Genomic DNA, 21,630 nt, shown 5'->3' on the forward strand with positions numbered 1-21,630 from the left:
GTGGAAGTATCAATAAGAAAAAAAACTCAATTCATTTGGTAGAAAGTTTGGTGCCAAAATCTGGCATGCTATTCATAAAATGTCAAGCCAAAACTAATTTATGCTGGAATAAAACAATTAGTAAACCTCAGCTTGAAAATGAGATGCAGGATTATACTAAAGAAAATGCTTCCCCTCCTACCCCCACTTAGAGAAATAATACAAAAATAAAATGGATATTTTAATAGAAGTACAGAAAACCACGAGACTGGAAAAGGAAAGCCAGGTAATGCAAAACAAGATTTGAGACACAGGTGTCTCGTGATGTTCCTCACTAAACTCCCGGGTACAACTACAGGAGCACAAAGGGTGAAGACTGTTTAGAATCAATATTTAAACATGCCATAAAACAAGATGTGTACGTTAATCAAAAACTTGACCTTTTCTTACCTGTTGTAGTATGTGCCGTTCACGAAGTGTCATTAGCCTTCTATGAAGTTCAACCAACTCATCTAGATATGCCTAAAGAGAGATAGCCAAATGCAGAATTATTATTTTGACCACTTTTAACTTTTAAAAAAAAAACATTGCACTGAAAGTGCACATAATTGCATCGAACCAGGCAGATCAAAAAGTAGAACCCGAACCTAAATACAAAAAGCTGCTCAGTTTTCAGTGACTACATCTTTTTCTCACACACCAATTATACACTTGGAGATTAACATTTTGTGAAAGATCATATTTGGTGTACAAAAGTGGTTTAGATTCAGCAGCAGCTTTATTGATGGTCATAAATTTGTGAGCTGCGTATATAAAACTTGATTTAAAGATATAAGAAGTTATGTCTTGACTTTGTCAAGATTCAATTAGAGCTATTCCACATGTGCTTTTATGCTGAAGAAACCAAAAATATATTTTCAAATGTTTGCCTTATTTGCATATTTTCACAATATCCCAACATTCCCAAACTAGCAATGAAGCTGGTGCTCAACAAGTTATATTGCAATAATGGATTCACTGAAATTGGGACCCTTTGCACTGGTCATTTTGATTAAGGCACATTTTAACCCGAATGGACTGAAATTTTGCAGAACAACAAATTGGAAGTCAATAGATTAAATCAGAGTTGGAAATGTCAGCACTTGTGAAAGTTGATCTTTTGAACCATGTATTCCTTAAAACACACACCTCGACATTACAAATTGACAGAGTAAATAATTTTTTTAAATCTTGAGATTTAAAAAAAAAGTTTTGCAGTAAATTTTCTGGAAAAAAAAGATTTTTAATAACTCAATAACTCATTCAAAAAGTTATTGAAAAATAACCATGGACTTGCAAAAACGGCAATTTTAAAGACAGTTGTTCCTATAAATAAATCATCACTTTCTGTCAATATAGTTTAGCCTGCACAAGCTTCAAGATTTACCTATGAACCACTTAGGGAAAAATCAATGTCTAATTGGAGTCACATGATTTTAAAGAACCACCTTCATACATCAGTCCTTATTCCCCCCCCGCCCCCCATTCGGTACCCTGCAGTGTAACTTATGCCAACAGTGGGGAAATTTGTCAAATAATCTCCCAACGACTCCATAGCAGAGGATGCAATAGAACAAACATGCAAAGATAAATAAGGTTTTTTGTTCACTTTTTCCCCACATGCTCATGGGCTTTTTCATATTAGGGGAGCAACAAAACATAGAAAATAGGTGCAGGAGTAGGCCATTCGAGCCTGCACCACCATTCAATAAGATCATGGCTGATCATTCCCTCAATATCCTTTTCCTGCTTTCTCTCCATACCTCTTGATCCCCTTAGCTGTAAGGGCCATATCTAACCCCCTCTTGAATATATCCAATGAACTGGCATCAACAACTCTCTGCAGTCGGGAATTCCACAGGTTAACAACTCTGAGTGAAGAAGTTTCTCCTCATCTCAGTCCTAAATGGCCTACCCCTTATCCTAAGACTGTGTCCCCTGGTTCTGGACTTCCTCAACATCGGGAACATTCTACCCGCATCTAGCCTGTCCCGTCCCGTCAGATTCTTATATGTTTCTATGAGATCCCCCCCTCATCCTTCTAAACTCCAATGTATAATGGCCCAGTTGATCCAGTCTCTCCTCGTATGTCAGTCCTGCCATCCTGGGAATCAGTCTGGTGAACCTTCGCTGCACTCCCTCAATAGCAAGAATGTCCTTCCTCAGATTAGGAGACCAAAACTGAACAATATTCCAGGTGAGGCCTCACCAAGGCCCTGTACAACTGCAGTAAGACCTCCCTGCTCCTATACTCAAATCCCCTAGCTATGAAGGCCAACATACCATTTGCCTTCTTCACCGCCTGCTGTACCTGTATGCCAACTTTCAATGACTGATGAACCATGACACCCAGGTCTCGTTGCAACTCCCCTTTTCCTAATCTGCCGCCATTCAGATAATATTCTGTCTTCGCGTTTTTGCCCCCAAAGTGGATAATCTCACATTTATCCATATTATACTGCATCTGCCATGCATTTGCCCACTCACCTAATCTGTCCAAGTCACCCTGCAGCCTCCTATCGTCCCCCTCACAGCTCACACCGCCACCCAGTTTAGTGTCGTCTGCAAACTTGGAGATATTACTCTCAATTCCTTCATCCAAATCATTGATGTATATTGTAAAGAGCTGGGGTCCCAGCACTGAGTCCTGCGGCACTCCACTAGTCACTGCCTGCCATTCTGAAAAGGACCCGTTTATCCCGACTCTCTGCTTCCTATCTGCCAACCAGTTCTCTATCCATGTCAGTATATTACCCCCAATACCATGTGCTTTGATTTTGCACACCAATCTTTTGTGCGGGACCTTGTCAAAAGCCTTTTGAAAGTCCAAATACACGACGTTCACTGGTTCTCCCTTGTCCACTCTACTAGTTACATCCTCAAAAAATTCCAGAAGATTTGTCAAACATGATTTCCCCTTCCTAAATCCATGCTGACTTGAACCGATCCGGTCACTGCTTTTCAAATGATCTGCTATTTCATCCTTAATAATTGATTCCAACATTTTCCCCACTACTGATGTCAGGCTAACCGGTCTGTAATTACCCACTTTCTCTCTCCCTCCCTTTTTAAAAAGTGGTGTTACATTAGCTACCCTCCAGTCCGTAGGAACTAATCCAGAGTTGATAAGATTGTTGGAAAATGATCACCAATGCATCCACTATTTCTAGGGCCACTTCCTTAAGTACTCTGGGTTGCAGACTATCAGGCCCCGAGGATTTATCGGCCTTCAATCCCATCAATTTCCCTAACACAATTTCCCACCTAATAATATCCTTCAGTTCCTCCTTCTCACTAGCCTCTCGGTCCCCTCGTACTTCCGGAAGGTTATTTGTGTCTTCCTTCGTGAAGACAGAAACAAAGTATTTGTTCAATTGGTCTGCCATTTCTTTGTTCCCCATTATAAATTCACCTGAATCCTACTGCAAAGGACCTAAATTTGTCTTCACTAATCTTTTTCTCTGCACATATCAACAGAAGCTTTTACAGTCAGTTTTTATGTTCCCGGCAAGCTTCTTCTCGTACTCTATTTCCCCCCTCTTAATTAAACCCTTTGTCCTCCTCTGTTGAATTCTAAATTTCTCCCAGTCCTCATGTTTGTTGCTTTTTGTGGCCAATTTATATGCCTCTTCCTTGGATTTAACACTATCCTTAATTTCCCTTGTTAGCCGCGGTTGAGCCACCTTCCCCGTTTTATTTTTACACCAGACAGGGAGGTACAATTGCTGAAGTTCATCCATGTGATCTTTAAATGTTTGCCAGTGCCTATCCACCATCAACCCTTTAAGTATCATTTGCCAGTCTATTCTAGACAATTCACGCCTCAAACCATTGAAGTTACCTTTCCTTAAGTTCAGGACCCTAGCTTCTGAATGAATTGTGTCACTCTCCATCTTAATAAAAGAATTCTACCATGTTATGGTCACTCTTCCCCAAGGAGCCTCGCACAACAAGATTCCTAATTAGTCCTCTCTCATTACACATCACCCAGTCAAGGATGGCCAGCTCTCAAGTTGGTTCCTCGACATATTGGTCTAGAAAACCATCCCTAATACACTCCAGGAAATCCTCCTCCACCACATTGCTACCAGTTAGCCCAATCAATATGTAGATTAAAGTCACCCGTGATAACTGCTGTACCTTTATTGCGTGCATCCCTAATTTCTTGTTTGATGCTGTCCCCAACCTTACTACTACTGTTTGGTGGTCTGTACACAACCCCCACTAGCGTTTTCTGCCCCTTGGTATTCCGTAGCTCCACCCATACTGATGCCACATCATCTAAGCTAATGTCCTTTCTTACTATTGCATTAATTTCCTCTTTAACCAGCAATGCCACCCCACCTCCTTTTCCTTTCTATCTCTCCTTCCTAAATGTTGAATACCCCTGGATGTTGAGTTCCCAGCCTTGGTCACCCTGGAGCCATGTCTGCATGATGTCAATTACATCATACCCGTTAACTGCTATCTGCGCAGTTAATTCGTCCATCTTATTCCGAATACTCCTCGCATTGAGGCAGAGCGCCTTCAGGCTTGTTTTTCTAACACACTTTGCCCTTTTAGAATGTTGGTGTAATGTGGCCCTTTTTGCCTTAGGTTTCTCTGCCCTCCACTTTTACTTTTCTTCTTTTTATCGTTTGCTTCTGCCCCCATTCTACTTCCCTCTGTCTCCCTGCATAGGTTCCCAATCATTTCCCAAATTCTTTTCTACAAACAGAATCCTCTATTTCTGTTCACCAAAATCAGGTTCAGCACATTGCTCTAGCCACTGATGTAATTCATATCATTTGCTCGACATCCCAGAGAATTCATATTTTATTTGTTGATCTTCCAATCATTTTAACTTCTGGCTCAAGCTGTGTAATGTCGGTCTGGTTTTTCAGAAAGGGCTGGAAGAAATGCAGTTATTTGATTCAGCTTCATTGAACCTCACACAATGGGTGCCAAATCTCAATTGTGTTCATCAGTAAAGCAATTCTTTGCCTTGTTTAGAGTTATAGCGGTATTCCATACAAGTTCCGAATTTTAACAATCGAATTCTTTGAAAAATCGATAATCCAACTGGACTATGGAAAACTCTGATGTGATGTACCTTGACTTCCAATTTCCACAGAAAGGTTATTAATTAACTCAAAGCTATTGGTATTGATGATAAATCCTGGGTAAGGATAAGATACTGGCTTAAGGGTAGAAAGTAAAGAGAGCGGGTTGCCTTATGACTCAGTGTTGGGACTACTAGTTTCTAATTTACATCAATGACTTGGATTCAGAAACTCAATGTACCGGATTTTGCATTGGTAATGAAGAAACTAGTCATTACCCTTCTGAAACAGACAGCAACTTCAGGATTTAGAGTGTGCGCAGATAAACACGTAAATCCTGAAGTTGCGATCATGCAGTGCTCCGCCACAGGTTGCGCTGTGGAACTCTCTTCCAGAGTCGGCACTCAATTGAAATCACATACAAGGATGAAAACTTCCCTCTGATGCTGGAATATCGCTGTTAAACCTCCACCCAAGAAAAAGTTAATTGTTGTTGAAAGAGTTGTGACTGTGTTTTTAAACGGCTTATTGACTGAACAACCGCTCTAGTACTGAAAAACTAAATTTTATGTTTGTGGAATGCCAAATTATTCCATTATTATATGTTTAAACAATTTTTTGACAGTTTTTGGCACTAAGCTTCTACCTTAATCTTGTATGTATGTCCTAATATTTATTTTGCTCTCTAAAATTTACAAAAGGTAAATTAGAGTCTCTGCATTTTACTTCCTGGTTTGCTGTCTGAGAATTCTTCAATGTGATTGCCTGTTTAGCCAGCTTGATGATCTCAACCATTGCTGGATGCTGGAGATTCGCTTGATTGCGCAGAAGATTCAAACAAAGGTCAGGAGAGCTGAAATTGATATCAGAGATCGCTAGATCTTTGTGGGCAGTTTTCTTCAAGATCAGTGGCAAGTGCCGTTGCTTCGCCGCTAACCGCAAATTTTGGGCCAATGCAAAGTAGTCAAATGATACCAAACGAGAAGGGAAGTAGAATCAGAAGAGGTAGCTCAGAAATTACAGAATGGGTTGGAGAAATGGGCAGAACATGGCACACCTGTACCATGTGGGAACACGGGGACAACACCAGTGTCCCTGACGACTACATGTGCAGGAAGTGTGTCCACCTCCGGCTACTGACGGTCCGCGTTGCGGAGTTGGAGCTGAAGGTGGATTCACTCTGGAGCATCCACGATGCTGAGAATGACGTGAGTATCACGTGTAGCGAGTTGGTCTTACCGCAGGAGAAGGGTCCACAGCCAGCGAGGGAATGGAAGACCAGCAGGAAGAGTAGTGCAAGGAAGGTAGTGCAGGGGTCCCCTGTGGTCATCCCACTGCAAAACAGATACACTGCTTTGAGTGCTGTTGAGGGGGATGACTCATCAGGAGCGGGCAGCAGCAGCCAAGTTCATGGCACCGTGGCTGGCTCTGTTGCACAGGAGGGCAGGAAAAAGAGTGGGCGAGCGATAGTGATAGGGGATTCAATTGTAAGGGGAATAGATAGGCGTTTCTGCGGCCGCAACCGAGACTCCAGGATGGTATGTTGCCTCCCTGGTGCAAGGGTCAAGGATGTCTCGGAGCGGGTGCAGGACATTCTAAAAATGGAGGGAGAACAGCCAGTTGTCGTGGTGCACGTTGGTACCAATGACATAAGTAAAAAAAGGGATGAGTTCCTACGAAATGAATTTAAGGAGCTAGGAGCTAAATTAAAAAGTAGGACCTCAAAAGTAGTAATCTCGGGATTGCTACCAGTGCCACGTGCTAGTCAGAGTAGGAATCGCAGGATAGCTCAGATGAATACGTGGCTTGAGCAATGGTGCAGCAGGGAGGGATTCAAATTCCTGGGGCATTGGAACCGGTTCTGGGGGAGGTGGGACCAGTACAATCCGGACGGTCTGCACCTGGGCAGAATCAGAACCAATGTCCTCGGGGGAGTGTTTGCTAGTGCTGTTGGGGAAGAGTTAAACTAATATGGCAGGGGGATGGGAACCAATGCAGGGAGATAGAGGGAAACAAAAAGGAGGCAAAAACAAAAGACAGAAAGGAGATGAGGAAAAGTGGAGGGCAGAGAAACCCAAGGCAAAGAACAAAAAGGGCCATTGTACAGCAAAATTCGAAAAGGACAGAGGGTGTTAAAAAAACAAGCCTAAAGGCTTTGTGTCTTAATGCAAGGAGTATCCGCAATAAGGTGGATGAATTAACTGTGCAAATAGATGTTAACAAATATGATGTGATTGGGATTACGGAGACGTGGCTCCAGGATGATCAGGGCTGGGAACTCAACATCCAGGGGTATTCAACATTCAGGAAGGATAGAATAAAAGGAAAAGGAGGTGGGGTAGCATTGCTGGTTAAGGAGGAGATTAAGGCAATAGTTAGGAAGGACATTAGCTTGGATGATGTGGAATCTATATGGGTAGAGCTGCAGAACACCAAAGGGCAAAAAACGTTAGTGGGAGTTGTGTACAGACCTCCAAACAGTAGTAGTGATGTTGGGGAGGGCATGAAACAGGAAATTAGGGGTGCGTGCAATAAAGGTGCAGCAGTTATAATGGGTGACTTTAATATGCACATAGATTGGGCTAACCAAACTGGAAGCAATACGGTGGAGGAGGATTTCCTGGAGTGCATAAGGGATGGTTTTTTAGACCAATATGTCGAGGAACCAACTAGGGGGGAGGCCATCTTCGACTGGGTGTTATGTAATGAGAGAGGATTAATTAGCAATCTCGTTGTGCGAGGCCCCTTGGGGAAGAGTGACCATAATATGGTGGAATTCTGCATTGGGATGGAGAATGAAAAGTTAATTCAGAGACCATGGTCCAGAACTTAAAGAAGGCTAACTTTGAATGTATGAGGCGTGAATTGGCTGGGATGGATTGGCGAATGATACTTAAGGGGTTGACTGTGGATGGGCAATGGCAGATTTAGAGACCGCATGGATGAACTACAACAATTGTACATTCCTGTCTGGCATAAAAATAAAAAAGGGAAGGTGGCTCAACCGTGGCTATCAAGGGAAATCAGGGATAGTATTAAAGCCAAGGAAGTGGCATACAAATTGGCCAGAAATAGCAGCGAACCTGGGGACTGGGAGAAATTTAGAACTCAGCAGAGGAGGACAAAGGGTTTGATTAGGGCAGGGAAAATGGAGTATGAGAAGAAGCTTGCAGGGAACATTAAGACGGATTGCAAAAGTTTCTATAGATATGTAAAGAGAAAAAGGTTAGTAAAGACAAACGTAGGTCCTCTGCAGTCAGAATCAGGGGAAGTCATAACGGGGAACAAAGAAATGGCGGACCAATTGAACAAGTACTTTGGTTCGGTATTCACGAAGGAGGACACGAACAACCTTCCGGTTATAAAAGGGGTCGGGGGGTCTAGTAAGGAGGAGGAACTGAGGGAAATCCTTATTAGCCGGGAAATTGTGTTGGGGAAATTGATGGGATTGAAGGCCGATAAATCCCCAGGGCCTGATGGACTGCATCCCAGAGTACTTAAGGAGGTGGCCTTGGAAATAGTGGATGCGTTGACAGTCATTTTCCAACATTCCATTGACTCTGGATCAGTTCCTATGGAGTGGAGGGTAGCCAATGTAACCCCACTTTTTAAAAAAGGAGGGAGAGAGAAAACAGGGAATTATAGACCGGTCAGCCTGACATCGGTAGTGGGTAAAATGATGGAATCAATTATTAAGGATGTCATAGCAGTGCATTTGGAAAGAGGTGACATGATAGGTCCAAGTCAGCATGGATTTGTGAAAGGGAAATCATGCTTGACAAATCTTCTGGAATTTTTTGAGGATGTTTCCAGTAGAGTGGATAAGGGAGAACCAGTTGATGTGGTATATTTGGACTTTCAGAAGGCGTTCGACAAGGTCCCACACAAGAGATTGATGTGCAAAGTTAGAGCACATGGGATTGGGGGTAGTGTACTGACATGGATTGAGAACTGGTTGTCAGACAGGAAGCAAAGAGTAGGAGTAAATGGGTACTTTTCAGAATGGCAGGCAGTGACTAGTGGGGTACCGCAAGGTTCTGTGCTGGGGCCCCAGCTGTTTACACTGTACATTAATGATTTAGATGAGGGGATTAAATGTAGTATCTCCAAATTTGCGGATGACACTAAGTTGGGTGGCAGTGTGAGCTGCGAGGAGGATGCTGTGAGGCTGCAGAGCGACTTGGATAGGTTAGGTGAGTGGGCAAATGCATGGCAGATGAAGTATAATGTGGATAAATGTGAGGTTATCCACTTTGGTGGTAAAAACAGAGAGACAGACTATTATCTGAATGGTGACAGATTAGGAAAAGGGGAGGTGCAAAGAGACCTGGGTGTCGTGGTACATCAGTCATTGAAGGTTGGCATGCAGGTGCAGCAGGCGGTTAAGAAAGCAAATGGCATGTTGGCCTTCATAGCAAGGGGATTTGAGTACAGGGGCAGGGAGGTGTTGCTACAGTTGTACAGGGCATTGGTGAGGCCACACCTGGAGTATTGTGTACAGTTTTGGTCTCCTAACCTGAGGAAGGACATTCTTGCTATTGAGGGAGTGCAGCGAAGGTTCACCAGACTGATTCCCGGGATGGCGGGACTGACCCATCAAGAAAGACTGGATCAACTGGGCTTGTATTCACTGGAGTTCAGAAGAATGAGAGGGGACCTCAGAAACATTTAAAATTCTGACGGGGTTAGACAGGTTAGATGCAGGAAGAATGTTCCCAATGTTGGGGAAGTCCAGAACCAGAGGTCACAGTCTAAGGATAAGGGGTAAGCCATTTAGGACCGAGATGCGGAGGAACTTCTTCACCCAGAGAGTGGTGAACCTGTGGAATTCTCTGCCACAGAAAGTTGTTGAGGCCAATTCACTAAATATATTCAAAAAGGAGTTAGATGAGGTCCTTACTACTAGGGGGATCAAGGGGTATGGCGAGAAAGCAGGAATGGGGTACTGAAGTTGAATGTTCAGCCATGAACTCATTGAATGGCGGTGCAGGCTAGAAGGGCCGAATGGCCTACTCCTGCACCTATTTTCTATGTTTCTATGTTTCTACAACGCTTAACGCAGACGTGTAAAGTGCTATAAGAAAACAAATGACATAAGCACGCTTGAAAAAGCTGAAAATGAAGCTGAAAATGATCTGGAGACTTAATACACACAACACAAACTATGCCCCACCAATGCAGAGTAGCATTCAATCAACAATGCAAATAGGATTTTAAACTACATAGCCAACAGTAGCCCAAGTCACAAGGAGGTCATGATCACATGTTGTATGTGCTCTGGTTACACTGCACCTTGAAAACTGTTCTGATCATCAAGAAAAAAAAGAATGATGTTCAGGTGATGGAGGGAGTGCAGATCCCATGTTCGAGGTCTGATCTACGAGGAAAGACTGGAGGCACAAACTTTTTAGCCTCGAAAATAGGCATCAGAGGTGTTATCTTAAGGTACAAAAGATCGTTAAGTATATCGAAAATGTTAATTTAAAGTAATACTTCAGTTTAACTGAAGGGGTAGAACAAGTTCTAACGAGTAAAAATTGAATTTTAAGATTGATCTTACAATTGTTCTTCACACAAAGAATGATGAACATGCAAAATAGACTTCTGAATAGGAGAGTGGAGGCAAAACTCCTGGAATCATTTAAGAAACAAACTGGATGCTACAAAGGGGAGGCATGTTAGGATCTCCAAAAAAAAATTAAAATGGCCTTCCTCATTCCTTTTAATCTTCTCTGAATTTATCCATTTTTTGTGGTCAAGTTTTCCTCCCCCTAGATGTTGCCCTCATTATTTCCTTTGTTTTTTGATACTAAAACTAGAACCTGAAAAAACATGGAGTTTTAAAAAACTGCAAGTAAATAAATGACTGCAAAATAAATTCTCAAAATGAGGAACACTACACTGAAGTTGGATCTTACTTGCGTCTATATTTATTCACCAAACACCTTAGGAGGAGTAAAACAGCAATGGCAACAAATTGGATAGGTCAACTGTGACGGGATATTAAGGCCCACCTCGAGAACCATCAACTTACATTTATATACCTTTAACACAGAAAACTTTCATGATGCATCACAGTTGGAGCTCAAAATTGACCAGGTAGAGGAGGGAGGATTGGAGCAGCTGGTGAAATATTGCAAACAAGTGGTTTAAGGAGGTTTTAAAGGTGAGAAGTTATGTATTAAGGTCAGGGGATTTGGAGAGGCAGGTCCGGAGTGTGGGTGAGATAGATTAAGCCTCTGCTACTGATGGTACAGCTGAAGGAGAGGGAACAGAGAGGAGATACACGATAGACCACAGCTGGAAGAGTGGAGAGTGTGAGCAAGGATGTAGGACTGGAGGAGGTTCGAGGTGAGGAAGGAGGATTTGAAGATGAGGATTTTGAATTCAGTACAAAAGGGTTTTTAGTAAGGGGATGAGAACTACTCAAATATGTAGTATTCAGCAACTATCGACATTTATCCAATACACTTTACATTTTATCTGATGGTCATTAACCTCTTAGTTCATAACAAATATACATATTCTCCACTCAGTCCAGCAATACATTTATTTGATATGGTTACCTCGGATTTAATTACCAACTGGAACAATCAATATAGATATTTGACCTCAAGCAGTGGGAAAAATTTAAGTACTCTATCTTAATGAAAATGTAACTCAAATGGCTGAGTGGTACAAGCACACGGTTCTGGAATCTAGGCTCAAATAGAATCCAGACATCTGCAACAATGGTATAAAGTGGGTTTCCTCAGTCACAACCAGTGGCAATACCATTCGAAATTGCTTTGTTTTTCTCAACCAACATTTAACATTCATCTTCGAGCAACTTTCTGCTCATGCAGATTGAATCTCAGCACACAACACAAATGGGTATGAACATGTAGAAGACCTCCTTTGCCAGATCAGTGAAAGGTGTCAAAACACGAGGCGGAGATTCCCTGACAATGGTCAGCCATCTTCCTGTGGTTGCTAGCCTGCAAATATATGCTAAAGCCCCATTCTATGGAATCAAATGAATCATCCTGGTCCTTAAAAATCCACACATTTTGTTTCATTAACTTCTTTGCTCCCACGTAAAAAACAAACCATCTTAAAAGTGCATTGTCTAAAATAAATTTTCCGACTAAAGGTTGTTGATTGATATTTTATTGCAGCTTTTGAAGTAGATGCCTTGGCAGTCCAGCAATCTTTAAGATGAGAGAGAGGTCATCAACCTGAAAGATTAACTTGGTTTCTCTCTCCACAGATGCTGCTTGACCCGCTGGGTATTTCCAGCATCTTGTTTGTATTTCGGATTTACAGCATCTGCGATATTTTGCTTTTGTATTAGTCTTTAAGATGTGCTTGTTATGGCTAAAAATAACAAAAATTGAATATGAAGTAACTATAATAGATTACAATATTGAATAATTAAACTGAATTTATATAGCTTCACAAAATAAGAAATTCTATAAAGGGAAAGTCAATAGACATTGGATTGTTGGCGAGCTAAATTAGGATGCAAAACTGCTTTGCACTGCTTGTGTGCGCTGTATTATGCAAACTCCCTTTCCCCAAATAAAGTAATTGCACAGTATACAACAGCTTATATACTGGGAAGATGGTAAAAGTGAATGTCCTCACTTTAAACTACCAAAAAACCCCACATCTGAACAGAATTAGACGAGCTTGTATCCCAAGCATCATTGTCAGTGGTTGCACCAGTGGTGGCCACTGCAGCTCTCCAGTTTGTCACCCTAGCTGGAATGGAGAAAGCCAATAACTCAGACCTTTTGAAATCAAACTTATGAAGAATCACAGAGGTGTAAAAGGAAATAAAAAGCAAATTTCATGGAGATAAGTAACTCCAAAAACTCCACAAGTCTACCACAATCTGTAATATCAGGGCCATGAGCGAGAATCTGAAATATCAAGGACAGCAAATATGGTTATAGATTGGTACTATTTAGCTACTGACCTCAAGACAAGAGAGGAGAGAGACAGTATTTTGGAATACTGCCCAGACCAAAATCAGAGCAGAGGTTAAATCAGCACAGCTATGTGAATATGAAATTCTGAATAGCTGGTGCCAGAGACAAATCCTTCCTTGAAGGATTCAAGGAAAGTCAGAGTTTGTGGACTTGAGACAATAACTATTTTGTATAGTCAAACACAACAGTCTAAAATTCCCAGCCAAGAGGCTCCCCCAAATCCATATTAACACCTTGAATGATGTTTTGGGCCCATGTGCAGGTGGTACTTTTGTTTAATCTAAAGGCCCAAGATCTCTGAACTATTCGTGTCAGTCAGGGCACTCAACTCCAGAAAGCATATTTCTGTGCTAGCAGATACTTTTCTGAGCATGGCGTGAGTCAGACACCTTTAGAAGTAGTCAGTTCCCTTACTCTGGAGTAGGTTTTGAAAAATATGTACTCTTCCAACACTACATAAGAGGAGTCGTAATGCTAACATGAGCGCAGAGGTTTTGGAGCAAAACCTTGCCATGACCAGTGCTACTGAAACAGATTCCTCCATGATCAACTTCCCATGTCCTTCTGTGTTGAATGAATCACTTGTAACTTTTGAACTGCAAACTTGGTGCTGAAGAATGACTCAAGGCTAGACTAAAACGGTATTTTTACACCAAAATTACCGTTTTCGCTGCACTAATGTTTTTAGGCCCGCTTTTTGGCCTTTAATTCGGGTGCAGTGGTAAAAATCGGCGTTGTACGAGGATTCGCGGTGCAAACTGCAAATTTCAGCAACTTTAGTCCGGGGCCAACAGCACTGCGAGAGGCGCTTTGGGAGAGTGGAAAAAACCATTCACAAAACCCTTACCTACTAAATCGCTGAAAAATAATTTTTAAAAAAATTAAAACTTTGGGCTCAATTTCCCCCAGTGATTTGTGCTGTTTTTTTGGAGCAGGCTGCTCTTTTTGGCCCAAGTTGAAAAACCACAGTTTCCCCAATCAATTTGTACCAGTGTAACTCAGTTAGTTACGATTTTTTTAGGCCAGTTTTTTTTTCCAGCCAAATAGGGCGTAACCAACCACCTATGCTAATTCTGGCCATTTAGGGAAGTTAGGGAGTTACTCCAGTTGTGCTTAGGCCAGCGTTTGTGGCCTCTGCAGAAAAACCTTCACTAGAGTTAAGGAAATCGGCGCAGGTAAGGAAATTGGTGCAGCAGATACCCGGATACACTAAAAGAATTGAAAAACACACAGCAGCAACTTACCTCTAACCCCGCCTGGAGGCTGTCTGGTCCGGTCTGGTCCCATTCTCGGTCCCCGGCTTACAGAGAGAAAAATCCAGGGACCGACAATGAGACCGGACCGGGAGAATGGGGATCGAGAATAGGGCCGGACTAGCAAGCTCTTCGGGCGGGGTTGGAGGCAAGTTGCTGCTATATGTTTTTCAATTTTTTTCATGTGTTGGAAGCTGGCTCAGCTCGCATTGTGTCCCTGGTTACCATGGCACAGATCAAGGCTCCACCCCTAAAACTAAAGGTCGGGTTACGCCATGCCAAAAAGAAGAAATCCAACAGGGAAACTTAGAATATTTTTTGGGGGTGACTTAGGCCACCCCGCCGCAAAAAAAAAAAAATCGGGCGGAACTCTTCAAGTACACCAAAAAAACACTTTGGGGAAAATTGAGCCCGTTAACTTACCTTTTTTGCAGGTTTGACCCAATCAGTATTCTGGGTGCAGAATAACGGTCCGAGAGCGCCAAAAATCGATTGCAAACGCTATTTGGGGTGTTGCACATCGGCACTCCTCTCCTCGGCAGTATGTGGAAACACCGCCTCAAAAAGGTCACTGAAGATCCCACCGACCGGGTTTTCACCGCGGAGGGTCAAATCGCGGCGAAAATCCAGTCGGTGAAATTCTAGCCCTTAGTGAGTGAAATTGTTTTGCATGGAGCCATCAATTTCAATCAAATGTTGTAAATATTGTATCTAACTATTTAAACACAAAAAAAAATGCAAAAAAGAAACTGAGTTGACAGTGAAACTTCAGAAAAGTCAAAACAAGGATGACTTTACAAGTTGTAATTGTCTCTAAAGCAGAGCAGTATATTCAAGAGTTTTCTACTGGCTGAGCAACATTGAGGCACTGCTGTTGATGGAAAGAAAGGAGAGCACTGCTGGTCTAAGGTGGAACTTGTGAGCACAGGAAAAATATTCATGCAATACAAGAAACTTCCAGAAGTTTTAAACTCCTGGAAGGATTCTGCCTCGTGACTTTTGCCCACTGGACCTCTTATAAGGTGCATGGCTGAACAAATAAGGAAGAGCAATTTGTACCAGCAAGCAGAACTTAAAAAGGAGAAAATATTGCCAATATTCTGCGGCTTTCCTTAAAGGGACATACAAAAACACCACGTGTACACATACGTTATGCCGACCAGTACTGTATTGTGTTGCTGTATGATAGAACTTCAAGAATGCAAGAAACACAGCTTATCTGGTCATATTCACCATTCTTCATTGTTTTCTCAGGTATGTTTTGCTTTAATGGGCTTTTGACTTCTAACATCCGCACTGGCCTCAAGTTCCCCCCCTCCCCACTTTGTGTAACTTCTACAATTTATCCCAAGCCTATACTTTCACCTTTAGTTGATTGGGGGGGGGGGGGGGGGGATAATTTAGGCTGTGGATTTTTCCATATCTGCCATCTGTACTGTCAACAAGACCCTTTTCTTCCTCTTGCAGAAATGGGCCACTTTATCAATGGGCAGTGTTCCTTCCAGTTGCTTGGGTACAACCCAACACGTTTGCGCAAGGAAGACTGGCAAGTTTGGAAGGCAATTTAAGACAGTGATCTGATTGGGGTCTCTGGCGAGGTCAAATATTTCATTGTTACAATTACTGGAGCAAGTTTCCAGTTTGTGTGTTATTATCTAGAAATGCATATGCTTGACTCAAGATTTCAGGCAAAAACCTTAATTTATCTAGGAGCAATCTTTGGGGTGGGGGGGATTTCTTGACAAGCTGGCATTTTGTGAAAGAGGTCTGATGCAATGTTGTATGTTTGTTGAAAATCAGTACTCAGTCTTTTCAAATGAACAATTACCAAATGCACCTTGAAGACTCAGTCCAGCCAAAAATGTCATCTATCAAGATGAAAAGATCAGAAATTAGTACTTAAAACCTTGCTAGTTTTCATTTTGCAATTGGAACAGCAGCTAATATAGAGAACTGTAATATTAAATCACAAAAGTCTTTTAGTATTTACTTTATGCTTATCCATGGTGCAAATATTTGCCTTAATAAATGGTATTTATGCCCAAAGAAAAATACTTGTATTTTCCTGACAGAAATTACCATTGCATCTATGCAGGAGGGGCAACCACTGGTTGACTTTTAGATGCCAAAACTATTTTCTGTTGACCCATGGCTGTACAGCAGTGCTGACATACATGTAGATAAGACTAAACAATAGCTAATTGTATCTGAGCACGACTACCAACTTTCAGAAGTCAAAGATCAGTTAGAGAAGTCCACGAGCCGAGCATTTTTTCCCCCTGGATTTCATCCTAAGTTTTTGAAAAAATTACTTTGGAAAGAAGCAATACTGGGCTACGACTCTTGGACATGCCTCCTGCGTGCAATAGAAATATGGGCATCATTTAACTGAAATATATCCTCCACTAATTACCAATTCATTTAAATTGTATTAGGCAGTCCCTCATATCGAGGATGAATCGCTTCCACACCAAAAAGGGATGAGTTCACAGGTGTTTCAATGAGGGATCTGACATTCTAGGTCCCGAACAACATACTGAAGGGTGGAAGGTGGCTGTGTGTGGATTCTTTGAACGTGGGGTGGCCGTTGCACACCAGCCACCACACGGGCTTGTCAGAGCTAGGTCTTGATCCAGTGACAACGGTTAACCAAGACGACTGGAGACCAAGCTCTGGTGCACGGACCTAGTGCACACACATGCTCCTACTATCCATAGATCGCAGTGTGGGCTGGTCTATGCTGCCCCCGAACCTTCACCTCTCTTGGGCCCCGATCTCTCACCGTTCCTCTGCCCCAATCAAAAATGAAGCAATCAGTAACAGGACATCAATTAGTCTCCTCTTATCTTGGAGACATCAAATATCGACACACTGTTATTTGAAATATCAAAATATTAACCCTTCAACTCGGCTGGAGTTTATCAGAAACAAACGCCAACTAACAGAATAAACATGATTCAGTAGGGATGTGAATAACAGCAGCAATAACAGCAGAATCTAACCCCTGCAGTCACTTGTGGATTCACTGGTGTCTCAGCAGGTTGGGTGACTGAGTGAATCCCTTCCCACACTCAAAGCAGGTGAACAGTCTCTCCCCAGTGTGAACTCGCTGGTGTCAGCAGGCTGGAAGAGACCATTCACAGACAATGGTAATGCAGTAGATGTAATAGATTTGGATTTTCAAAAGGCCTTCAATAAAGGTACCATATAGTACACTCAAGATTAAGGTCAGAGCATGTGGAGTCAGGGGATATGTAGCAGAATGAATGGCAAGTTGGTTACAGACAGAGAGTAGAGGTAAAGCGCAGCTATTCAGACTGGCAAAAAATGGGAAGTGGTGCTGGGACCACTGTTATTCACAATTTGGACTCAGGAATTGGAAGTACAATTTCTAAATTTGCAGACGGCACAAAGTTGGTGGTGGGGGGAGGGTGGTGTATTTATTACAAAGGAGAATGTGACAATATGGTTACATTGTCCATCAGAAATCTTTCATTTTTTTTCCTGTTATAAAATGGCTGTTTGCGCAGACACCGGCAACTGAAGCAGCTTGCAATGGGTGGGAATGAAAGGGGGGACAGGAAATTGAAACCTAAAAATCTATATTATAGAAAATTACAAGAAAAGAGTTTGAATATTGCTCTTAAAAATTATCCGAGGTCGTAAAAGATGGATTGCATATTCACTTCACTGTGTAATGAGTACAGGTTGGACCTGCCTTATCCGGCCCCACCTCTTGGGCATGATTCTGGTGGCCGGGAGCACATGCGCAGAATGCGGCCGACCTCCACCTCGACTTTGGGGCCGTGCCTACACTTTGGGCCCGCCCGAGGCACCGACCCCCCTCCCCCACCCCCCCGACCTCCTCGGATTGACCTCCCTATATCCAGCAGAAACCCTTATTCGGCTCAAGCCAGGTCCCAGATAAGGGAGGTTTAACCTGTACACAGTAGCGGCTTATAGGTGAAAGCACTTGTATTTAATGCTGCCTCCTTTTTTTGCAAATAAACACCTTCACAAGGCACTAGATTGAATCTAAACAGGCTACTGAGGGCAAAAGGTGACTAAACGCAGACACTTAAGCTGGGGATAATCTGTAACCATCAATGGGATCCCTAACTTAGCTCATTTGGGCAAACTAATGGGAGGAACTTTCTTTTTTGGAACGTGCACTTGATCAGCTTTTCAAATCACAAAGTTAACTTGAACTTGAAAAGTTCAACAAGCCTGCTTAGGCCACAGGTTTGAAAATAATTTTAAATGCAGGGACAGCTTGTCATTTTCTGCAATCAGCTTTGCAGTCAGACAACTCTTTTGTAAATGCAAGGTCCAGCTTAGAAGTCCTACATGTAATGTTAAAAGATGCAACAAAATAATGACACTTCAGTATACCAAAGTTAAATATTTCCTTCAGATTTCACAAATGCGAGAGTTTTGATTTCCATACATTCATGTTGATTAAATGTATGAAATAGAACACTTTAACCTCATCTCAAAATGAAGCACGGATTATACTGGGACAGAATTTCCAATGTCCTGGCCCGTACGAAGTTTCGACGGACCCGGGAAGGCATCGGAAGCGCCGGTTTTCAGCACTCAATGCGCATGCGCTAAAAACCGGCTTTTCCGATCTGCCAAGCTGGAGCTTGACACATCATCTGCAGATCGGGAGCGAGGACATTTGTACGTGGAAATTTGGGCTATTTATCCATATCTTGCATGGCAAATGTCATCAAAACTCTTGCGCCTGACAAAGCAGGTGCATAGCCTACTTTCACAGGCGTAAGAGTTTAAAAACATAGAAAAAAACATTAAAATAAAAATTTTAAAAACGCATTTATGTTAAATCCGTGTCCAGTCAGATAATGTTATTTTAAACCCTAACCGTAACTTTTTTTCAAAATCGGGAATTTTTTTTTCTTCAAAAAAGTGTAACATTTTTAATTTCTATTAGTTTATTGTGCAAGGTGTTTTTTTTTTTAAATGTTTTATGTAGTTTGTGCGTTTTGGGGTTTTTCTCATTTCGTAACTTACGAAACTCCTATTACAATGAATGAGAAAATACTTACCGGTGATTGGATGCCCAGGCCCACGTGACTCCTGCGGACGTCCCGACGTGCATGTGCTGCGGGTCGCAGGGAGAAGAGGCCTGTGGATTGGGAGTCTCAGCAGGCCCAGCAGCTTCAGATAAGTGTGCATTTTATTTCTATTTTTTATTGATTTGCCTGTGGGAAGCCCTCCTTGGAATTTCTGCCCCATTATAACTATCAGAAGACAATTTTTGAGTGATCAAAAGCAAAAAAAAATCTCCAATTAAGACTCCACACCTCTCAAGACATTCACGATAATAGAAAGCATGTTTTTTTATTAAGAAAAATAAAAAGTAGTTTCCTAACGGAATTCTTTTTTTTTTAAAACTAAAAACAATAAGGCGTGTAATTACATGGATACAAATGGCAAGTCACCAAACTGCAATTTAAAAACAAGGAGGTACAGGTTAAATGAACAGGCTTGGAATGAAATACAAAGAGCATATTTAGAGCAGGCACCCTGATGATCCAACTGAGAGCAGAGGTAGTTGCTCACTCCTGTTCACAGAGAGTCCTGATCTCAGCCATCTTGTTATGACCAAGGAACAAGGGGAGAACAGATACTTCCTTGCAAGGAGGAAGGAAATTAACTGCACAATGAGCCATCACCATATCCTAGAAGCCTATGTGGCAACAATTTGGGAACAGATTTGTTTTCATGTCAAATCTACAACTTGAATTTATACAGCACCTTTAAAGTAGAAAAACACCCCAAGGTGCTTCAGACAGTCAGATAAAAGTGACCGGAGCTAAAGGAGGAGCTATTGGAATACAAGAACATAATCACATCAAAGACCATAATCACATAAGAAATAAGAGCTGGAGTAGGCCATTTGAGCCTGCTCCGCCATTCAAGATGATCATGGTTCCCTTAATATCCAAAAATCTATAGCTCTCGGCCTTGAATATACTCAATGACTGGCATCCATAGCCCTCTGGGGCAGGGAATTCCAAAGATTCACAACCCTTTGAGTGAAGAAATTTTTCCTCGTCTCAGTCTTAAATAGCCGACCCATTATTCTGAGACTGTAACTCCTAGATCTAAACTCCTCAGTTAGGTGAAACATCTTCCCAGTATCTACCCGGTCAAGCCCCTCAACAATTTTACACGTTTCAATGAGATTACCTCTCATTCTTCTAAACTCTAATGAATACTGTAGTGTACTCAATCTTTCCCTATCCCAAGAATCAATCTAGTGAACCTCCGTTGCACTCCCTCCAAGGCAAGTATGTCTTTCCTTAAGTAAAGAGAACAAAACTGTACACAGTACTCCAAATGTGGTCTCACCAAAGCCCTATGGAATCCCTGCTGAGGCACTGAAGTATGGCGGAGAGGCACTGCTGGCGCAAATTAATTACCTCACCTGGAGGGAGGAGAGCATACCAGAAGATCTTAGAGATGCAGTGATCGTGACCATCTTTAAAAAAGGGGACAAGTCCGACTGCGGCAACTACAGAGGAATCTCCCTGTTATCAGCCGCTGGGAAAGTCATCGCTAGAATCCTCCTCAACCGTCTTCTCCCTGTGACTGAGGAGCTCCTCCCGTAGTCGCAGTGCGGATTTTGTCCCCTACGGGGCACAACGGACATGATTTTTGCAGCACGACAGCTGCAGAAAAAATGCAGGCAACAGCAACAGCACCAGCCCTTATACATCGCCGCCTTCGACCTTACAAAGGCCTTTGACACAGTCAACCGCGAGTGTCTATGGAGCGTCCTCCTCCGTTTCGGATGCCCCCAAAAGTACGTCACCATCCTCCGCCTGCTCCATGACAACATGCAGGCCGTGATCCTTACAAACGGATCCATCACAGACCCAATCCACGTCCGGACTAGGGTCAAGCAGGGCCGAGTCATCGCCCCAGCCCTCTTCTCAATCTTGCTCATTGCCATGCTCCACCTCACAGTCGTCAAGCTCCCCGCTGGAGTGGAACTAAACCACAGAACCAGTGGGAACCTGTTCAACCTTCGCCGTCTCCAGGCCAGGTCCAAGACCACCCCAACCTCTGTCGTCGAGATACAGTACCTGCGTCTGCGCACACAGAGGCTGAACTCCAGGACATAGTCGACGTATTTACTGAGGCGCACGAAAGCATGGGCCTTATGCTAAACATCAGTAAGAAAGATCCTCCACCAGCCTGTCCTCACTGCACAGCACTATCCCCCGTGTCAAGATCCACAGCACGGCCATGGACAACGTGGACCACTTCCCTTATAGAAATATAGAAAATAGCAGGAGGCGGCCATTCGGCCCT

The 21,630-nt window shown here is 42.6% G+C and overlaps 1 protein-coding gene across 3 annotated transcripts in view; it reads right to left on the reverse strand.

Moving 5' to 3' along the window:
- The window catches only part of mllt3 (MLLT3 super elongation complex subunit), a 191,137-nt gene that overhangs the window by 15,326 nt on the left and 154,181 nt on the right, over positions 1-21,630 (reverse strand). For all 3 annotated transcript variants that reach the window (XM_070881003.1, XM_070880984.1, XM_070880993.1), the window contains one exon: positions 430-501. In XM_070881003.1, the coding sequence (XP_070737104.1) occupies positions 430-501 (72 nt within the window). The remainder of the gene's footprint in view (positions 1-429; positions 502-21,630) is intronic.

This window comes from Pristiophorus japonicus, chromosome 1, assembly GCF_044704955.1.
Source record: "Pristiophorus japonicus isolate sPriJap1 chromosome 1, sPriJap1.hap1, whole genome shotgun sequence".
Classification (NCBI taxonomy): domain Eukaryota; kingdom Metazoa; phylum Chordata; class Chondrichthyes; family Pristiophoridae; genus Pristiophorus; species Pristiophorus japonicus.